This window comes from Mastomys coucha, unplaced genomic scaffold (genome assembly GCF_008632895.1).
Source record: "Mastomys coucha isolate ucsf_1 unplaced genomic scaffold, UCSF_Mcou_1 pScaffold3, whole genome shotgun sequence".
Taxonomy (NCBI): Eukaryota; Metazoa; Chordata; class Mammalia; order Rodentia; family Muridae; genus Mastomys; species Mastomys coucha.
This window is the reverse complement of record NW_022196909.1, coordinates 28,206,667-28,214,871: the sequence shown is the minus strand read 5'-3', so window position 1 is coordinate 28,214,871 and position 8,205 is coordinate 28,206,667. Positions and strand designations below refer to the sequence as shown.

The 8,205-nt window shown below is 48.5% G+C and overlaps 1 protein-coding gene across 2 annotated transcripts in view; it reads right to left on the bottom strand.

The window, feature by feature from the left end:
* Positions 1-8,205, bottom strand: part of Pbld (phenazine biosynthesis like protein domain containing) — a 40,519-nt gene that overhangs the window by 2,087 nt on the left and 30,227 nt on the right. For both annotated transcript variants that reach the window (XM_031348277.1, XM_031348276.1), the window contains exons 3-9: positions 7,586-7,685; positions 6,845-6,943; positions 5,953-6,062; positions 5,805-5,834; positions 1,890-1,978; positions 1,343-1,521; positions 161-223 (exon numbers count right to left, since the gene is read on the bottom strand). In XM_031348277.1, the coding sequence (XP_031204137.1) occupies positions 161-223; positions 1,343-1,521; positions 1,890-1,978; positions 5,805-5,834; positions 5,953-6,062; positions 6,845-6,943; positions 7,586-7,685 (670 nt within the window). The remainder of the gene's footprint in view (positions 1-160; positions 224-1,342; positions 1,522-1,889; positions 1,979-5,804; positions 5,835-5,952; positions 6,063-6,844; positions 6,944-7,585; positions 7,686-8,205) is intronic.

Below are 8,205 nucleotides of genomic sequence, written 5' to 3'. Positions count from 1 at the left end.
CTTTCCTCCCCAACTTGCTTCTTGGTCATGATGTTTGTGCAGGAATAGAAACCATGACTAAGACAGGCTATGACTCTATGGTCGAATATTTGCAAAGCCTTGAGTTTAACACCCAAGCATCCAATGAGAGAGGGGGTTGGGTGAGGAAGACTCATCCTACCTCGCATCTCTCTCTTCCCGAGTTGCTGGGACCAGTAACTGCTGAGAACGGTGTGTGCAGATCCTGAAAAGACAGAAGCTCTGAGAACAAGCAAAGAAAATGGAAGTGGTGTTGAAAGACCCCCATGGGGACCCCCACTCAAATCTCGGGAGGATGTGCACCCAAGGAATCACGAGAGACCGTCTTGATGTAATTACAAGAGGTATTTTTTAATTTCGGGGCACTCCGGTTTGGCACCACACCTATCTCATGCAGGAGATAGTGGAGCCGACCACGAGGCTTGAAAGTTAGGGGCTTATATAGGGAAAAGGTCTGGGGGAACAAAGGGATCAGTGTGGCTGTACATGATTGGCTAGTTCAAATATTAACTATTACGTGCAGAACAAAGTGGAAAATTCCTAAGGTTGGTGTTAATCTGAGTCAACAGAGCATCTGACCTTAAACCATATCTGCCCAGACATGTAGTTTATGTCTTCTTGACCTGCTAGTTCTCAGGATGTCTAACAGACTGCTTGCTCATTCCCAGGCCTATGTGGGCCAGCTTGTGATGGATTCTTAGGCCCATAACTTTTCTTCCTAGTCAGCACAGGTCCAAAGCTTTAATTTTTCCTTTCAGTGTGTCCCTAATTGTGTAAGTGAAAAGTCACTTAGATTTAATCCTTTGTCAACTAGGCCTTAGCAGAGTGTGGAGTAGGGAAGCAGACATGGGGGTTTATGAATGGATTCTCTCAAAATCCCTGGAGTCCATCACAGAGGGTTTTGAGGCATATTTTAAGAATTTATGAGCTAAAAAAGGAATTTGAGGCAAGAGTAGGCTACACAAAAATCTGTCAAGAAAAAAAGAAAAGAACAAGAAGAAGGAGAAGAGGAGGAAGGAGGAGGAGGAAAAGGAGGAGGAGGAGGAGGAGGAGGAAGAGAAGAAGAAGAAGAAGAAGAAGAAGAAGAAGAAGAAGAAGAAGAAGAAGAAGAAGAAGAAGAAGAAGAAGAAGAAGAAATCTTTCTCCTGCCGGATGGTGGTGGCGCACGCCTTTAATCCCAGCACTTGGGAGGCAGAGGCAGGCAGGTTTCTGAGTTCGAGGCCAGCCTGGTCTACAGAGTGAGTCCCAGGACGGCCAAGGCTACACAAAGAAACCCTGTCTCAAAAAATCAATCAATCAATCAATAAATAAATAAATAGAGTACCTGTTACCGGGTCTTCAGCAATACCAACCCATGGCGCAAAGTATCTGGAGTAGAAGTCATACGGGGCCGTCTGCCCCCCAGGCTCTCCTCTCAGAGTGAGGATGAGGCCTTTGACTTTCCCTGTCTTCTCAATTCCAGGCAGAGGCTCTATGTTCACCTTCAGGCTCTCTAGAAAGGACCTTGAGCACAAACAGGATGGGTTAGGCATCAGCCTCCGCACAGGCCCCCTACACAACGGGAAAGAGGCTGGACTGCGCCCAGCAGAGGGAAAAGAGAGCCTGCCCTGACATCTACCCTTGGGAAAGAATGCGGTTGGGCCAAGAGTGGCCGAGGATGCCTCTAATCCTCACACTCTGGTGGCAGAGGCAGGTGGATCTCTGTGAGTCCGAGGCCCGCCTGATCTACAGAGTGAGTGAGTTCCAGGCCAGCCAGAGCGACACAGAAGAAGAAAAAAGAAGGGAAGCCATGCTTTGGAGACAGCACAGCCTGACCAAAGCAGAGCAGAAATCTGGGTGCTGGCATGGAAATGGTTAAACGTGGCCTTTACCTGTCATAAGAATCGCTGAGCCGGACCAGGAGTTTTCGGGTATCTGGAGAGTACCGGATGTCCTGGACCAGGGTGTCACCTATGGCTGCCTGTGAAGCAGATCGAAAATGCCTCCGAGGGCCAACAAGATGGTGTCATGAGTGTAGGTACCTGCTGCCAAGCTTCATAACCTGAATTCAGTCATCCAAATCCAAATGCAACATCTGACACCCAGATCTGGCATCCAACCCTACACTATGGATTGCCTAGCATGCATGGAGCCGTAGCACCACATAGACCAGGCAAGAGGATGCCCAGTTCACAGTCGAGCTGGAGAGATGGCTCCAGTGGTGAAGTGCCTGCTTTGCAAGCATGAGAAAATGAGTTCGATTCCCACAATCCATATTTGTAAAGCCAGACATGTTGGGGAGACAGAGACAGGAGGCTCCCCTGGGGCTTTGTCCACTAGCTAAGCTAACTTAATCAGTGAACTCCAAAACAATGAAAGACCTTACTTAAAAGGTCGGGGCTGGAGAGATGAGTAAGACACTTGCTGTTCGCCGGGCAGTGATGGTTGGTGCACACCTTTAATCCTAGCACTTGGAAGGCAGAGGCGGATTTCTGAGTTCGAGGTCAGCCTGGTCTACAGAGTGAGTTCCAGGACAGCCTGGGCTATACAGAGAAACCCCTGTCTCAAAAAACAAAATCCAAAAACAAACAAACAAACAAAAATATTGGTTAAATGAAATTGGCTATAGCCAATTACTGGAGGAATTAGAGGTAGGTGGGTTTGGAGCGACCTGGTTGGAGGAGGAGAGAGGAAGAGGGAAAAAGAGGAGGAAATGGCCATGAGGGGCGATGACCATGAGCACGTGGCCAGGAGAAACAGCAAGTACCTGGGGTACACTGCTGGGGAGGGAGCCGGACCTGCAGTTAGAAGAGTACATTAGGGGTGACCCCTATGCTAGGGCCTTTCAGTGACTCAGCTCCATTTCAGTCACCTATATCTTGAAAGGGACCATACAGAAGTCATTTGCTCACGGAGGTAGACTCCATGAAATTGTTTCCCTGGTCCGCTCTGTGTGTCCTTCTGAGGTGAGCCACCAAGGTTCCCATCTCCCGAGTTAAAGTCGGTCCCACAACAGTGGGAGAGGAAGGGACGGTCAGACACACCCCAGAGTGAATCTCCCCATTCACTTCCCAGCAGAATCCCAAACATGTTTTTCTCATGGCCTCCTTCTTCACCCATACATCTGGGGTTCTGGATGAGACAATTACAGCACTTTAGCCATCTTATTCATAATAATGAAGAAGGCTGTGGCTGTGCCGCCTCACACCCTGTAGAGCCACGATGAGACCAGGCCATATTTCTTGTCCTCACTGGGAGGCACCACACTTCCTCTTGTCCTCCTCTTCCCTCTCCTTGTCCACCACTCAAACTGGTAGCCATGACAGCCGCCGGCATTTTCCATCCTTCCTCTCTACCTTCTCTCTACACATTTCATGGGACATCTATTTTATGTGTATGAGTACACTGTAGCTGTACAGGTGGCCGTGAGCCATCTTGTGGCTGCTGGGAATTGAACTCAGGGCCTCTGCTTGCTCTGGCCTCACTCACTCCGGCGGTAATTCACTGTAGCTGTCTTCAGATGCACCAGAAGAGGGCATTAGATTTCATTACAGATGGTTGTGAGCCACCATGTGGTTGCTGGGATCTGAACTCAGGACCTTTGGAAGAGCAGTCAGTGCTCTTACCCACTGAGCCATCTCACCAGCCCAAAATATTCACTTTTTTAAAAAAGATTTATTTATGTATTATACATAAGTATACTGTAGCTGTCTTCAGACGCACCAAAAGAGGGCATCAGATCTCATTACAAGTGATTGTGAGCCACCATGTGATTGCAGGGATTTGAACTCAGGACCTTTGGGAGAGCAGTCCATGCTCTTACCCGCTGAGCCATCTCACCAGCCCCGGGACAGTCTTTTCTACAGAACATCCTAGTGTGGGTGCAGTTGTGGTACAGCTGTTAGAGAGGTAACCAACCACTTCCTCATGAGACGGAGGCCTGCCTCCCAGCATGGGACTCATGCCTCACACTGTGCACTTGGTTAAGTGCCCATCTCTGGGAAGGCTACATGGATCCTACAAGGGACCTACTCTTGTGGCTTTGGTAAATGAGTGTCACGCTACCTTCTAAAAGGGTCAGAGAGCATAATAAAGGAGGGGGTGAGGAGATTGAAAGGCTAGAGGGGCGGGGGGAGAGGGTGGCGGATGGACAAGACATGGCTGTTGCACTCGGGAGCTCATCACGTCCCAGGAGCTGTGGCTAGCTGCAAAACAGGGGGCTCATGAGGCACACAGCCTCCCTGATAGACCAGTGGCAGTTAATGGCAACTGGAGAAAGGGTGCCATTTTGTCAGTGATGTGGCCACTGATAAAGTACCCAGTAAATAATGCTCGCTGCCACCCAGTACTCATGCAAGCAACTCTGTTTAAAGTCAGTGGGACATACACACACACACACACACACACACACACACACACACACACAAAGGCATGTAATGTAGGGAAGTTGTTGGGAAGGTTTCAGTGGGGGTAGGGAGGAAATGTAGGGGGAGTAAAAAGACCAGCATTTGTTGTGTACACATATGGACGTGTAAAGGAATTTGTAAGCAAGGAAATTCCCAGTTCTCCTTGTGCTTGCCGAGTCACCCCATCTCACCTCAGGATGACTTCTCCTAGCCTTTCACTGTTCAAGGGGGCTGAGGATGCCTGATACCTTCTTCTTCGTCACCCCGCTCGGGCCTCTCTTTCTCTCTTTCTGCCGGCCCTAAACAGAAGCATCTTACTCCTGTCCCACTATGGCGGTTATGAGGCTCCTAGTTAACTCAGACGAGTTGAGTGTGATTGTATGAACCTGTAATTCCAACACTTGATGGGGGAGAATTGCAAGTTCAAGGCTAGCCTGGGCTACACACTGGGGAAAGGGAGATTACAAGTCAATGAGTGTGATCAGTCTAGGAAACACAGTGCTAACCTTCTGATCTGGAATCACCCAGGTTCCCATTGCAGTGCCTACACTTCCAGGAGGCCCATTTTATGGGATCACGTCATGTCAGAACACAATCCTGTTCTGAGGCTACTGTGAGGGAAATTCTTAGTGCCTGTGAGAAAACACCTCAGTGTCTTCAAAAACATGTTCTCGGAATGTGCTTCAGGCCCCTCCCAGGTATAGTGCATAGGAGTGGGTTTACTTCAAATTATTCATTACAACTGGCTATTATTTGTTTATATGCCTCTGTGGAAAAACATGGCTTGACCATGTGCATACAGCTTGTCCTTGTGATTGTATAGTTTCATTATGTGACTCTTCTCTTTCTCTCTCTCCCTCTCTCCCTTTCTCCCTCACCCTCTCCTTCTCCCTCTCCCTCTCCCTCCCTCCCTCCCTCCTTCTACCCCTCTCCACCCTCTCCCTATCTGTATCTCTCTCTCCCTCCCCTCCCTTCCCTCTCCCTCCCTCTCCTTCTCTCTCCCTCTGTCTGCCTCTCTTCCCCACTCTCTCTTTCCCTCTTTATCCCCCTCTTTCCCTCTCTCTGCCTCTCTACACCCCCTCCCTCTGAGACCAGGCTATCCTTAAAATCATAGAGATCTACCTGCCTCTGCCTCCCAAGTGCTGGGATTAAAGGCCTGTACCCCCGACCCAAGGTGATTCTTAACCCTCAGAGTATAAATTGTCTGATGCTCTGAATAAAGTTGGCTGTTACATGAGATGTCAGTCTGCCTCATTTTTAGCCCCCCTTCCTGCACCCGCCCCCGTCTCCCAGGTTCACACTGCCAATTTAAGCAGTAAACACCACACCAGAGCTTTCTGTTCAAACATGAACACATGACCAAACCACACAGGCCCTAACTGGATCCTTTTCAAAACCCACCTTTATCAAGTCTTGAACTTCATGAACGTCCTAGAAGGGGAACAGAGATAAAGTCAACACTGAACACGAGGGCTGGGGGCTAAACGCAGTCCGTGGCGGGAACTGCTCGCGTTATCATCCTGTGAGAGTGCAGTAACTAGGAGCTAACCTGGGGGAAGGTCGGGTAGAGAGGAAAGTCCAGTACAATCCCGTCTTCTGCTCTTCTGGCCTTTAGTTCCCTGCTCATCGTGACAAAGGTCAGGGTGCTGTTCGTGTTCTCTGGACAGAGGAGGGATCAGAGGTCAGGAAAATAAGCTTGGTATAGGGGACTCCCCCACCCCACCAGTGGACAGATTCAAGACAAGTGACCTAACACTGAACTATAGACCCAGCCAACTTTAAATGTTTTTTTTATTATTATTTATTTTAATTTCTTTTTTCAAGACAAGATCTATGAAGTCCTCACTAGCCTGGAACTCCCTATGTAAGTCAGGCTGGTTTTGAACTCACAGAGATCTACCTGCTTCTACTTCTGGAGTGCTGGTGGTGCACACATGGATGGAATCCAGTACTAGGAAGATCGAGACAGGAAGTCAGGAGCACAGGGTGTTCCATAGCTACACAGAAAATCCAGGACAAGTCTGGGCTACATAAATACTTGTCTCAAAAAACATACATACAGCCGGCTGGTGGTGGCGCTTGCCTTTAATCCCAGCACTTGGGAGGCAGAGGCAGGTGGATTTCTGAGTTCAAGGCCAGCCTGGTCTACAGAGTGAATAGCCCAGGACAGCCAGGGCTACACAGAGAAACCCTATCTCGAAAAACAAAACAAAACAAAAAAACATACATACAGGATCCAAGTATCATGGTACATACCTTCAATCCCAGCTCTGGAGGCAGAAGATCTCTGCTAGAGGCTAGCCTGGTCTACAGATATGAGTTCTAAGACAGCCAGGGCTACCTCGCTCAGAAAACAACAACAACAACAGCAAACCAATACCAAACAAACCATATATACACACACATGCATAAGTACAAGCATACAAAAAAATTCACATTACTTATTTTGTGAAACAGCACAGCCGCAGAGGCCAGCGTGGCGTGGCCACACAAGGGGACTTCGCTCGCTGGTGTAAACCATCTTAGTCCAAAGCGAGAACCTTCAGAGGAGGAAAAACCAAAGGGAAGCAAGTGAGACCCCACACAGGCTTTTCAGGGTGCTCCTTCCTACGCCTCTCGCTGGTGTGGCTAACAGTGGACTGTGGTCAAACGGCCAGCGCAGACTAGACAGTCACCCACAGGCTCCCTGCAGGTAGTCCTGGAGCGGAAACTGTAGGTTCACCAACACCCTCTCTGTCCACTTGGGTTGCTATAGAAGAACCCCATGGTTTGGGTGACTCTTTTAAAGAAATTCTCTGTTATAGACCTGATGGCTGCGAGGTCTAGGGGCTGGCACCTGCTAAGAGCCTTCTCAACACATCAGCCACAAGAGGGCGCCCAACACCCATGTCAGAGCTATCCCGCTCCTGAGATTCCCAAAGGCACCCTCAAAGATGTCAACTGTCATCTCCTGTTAGGCCCAGCTATCCACAGCTGCCCTGGGGACCCACTTTCCAACAACTGCACATAGGTGGTGCGGGACACCGCAAACTATACATCTAGACTTGACTTCAGTATACCTTCTCCAAGATGACAAGACCCACGTGTGCGGTCGGCATGCAGCTCACACATAAACAACATCTCCCTTAAACCTCACTCACCGCCACCCAGGATAAATGAAGGAACGTGCACCATTTACTTACTTTGGGTGAAGCTGTCAGTTGGCTGCAGTTTCCTGAGGAAAGCCGTTTCCGACAGGTTCATTTCCCTCGCAATTTGCTGATGGGTGTCTTCCTCCAGTGTCTAATTAGGAACAAATGGTCACTGAGACTCTGGAAACACGGCCCAGACCCCCCTACCATGGCGGCCTGCATTAGTGAACACAGCAGGTTACTCTCAACTTCTCAAGTTCAAGTTCAAGTGGAGGAATTCCAGGCAAGTTGAGAAACAACTTTTCAGGTTCTGTACAAGTGACAACCCACAGCCTCAGGCCAGGTTCCTGCTTATGCCAGTGTATTATCAAGTAAAAGATCTCATGCTTTTTATTATTATTATTATTATTATTATTATTATTATTATTATTATTATTATTATTATTATTATAATTCCCAAGATACAGGGAATCACCCTAGGGCTTCATGCATGCTAGCCAAGCTCTATCACTGGGCTATGGTCCCAGGCATTTATTTATCGATTTATGTCTTTGTTTTCCTTTATAGACAAGTTATAAGATGCTCGGGTGGGTCTTCAGCTTGTAATTTTTTATGCCTCACAGCTGGATTTTATAGAGGGCATTCTCTCTCTCTCTCTCTCTCTCTCTCTC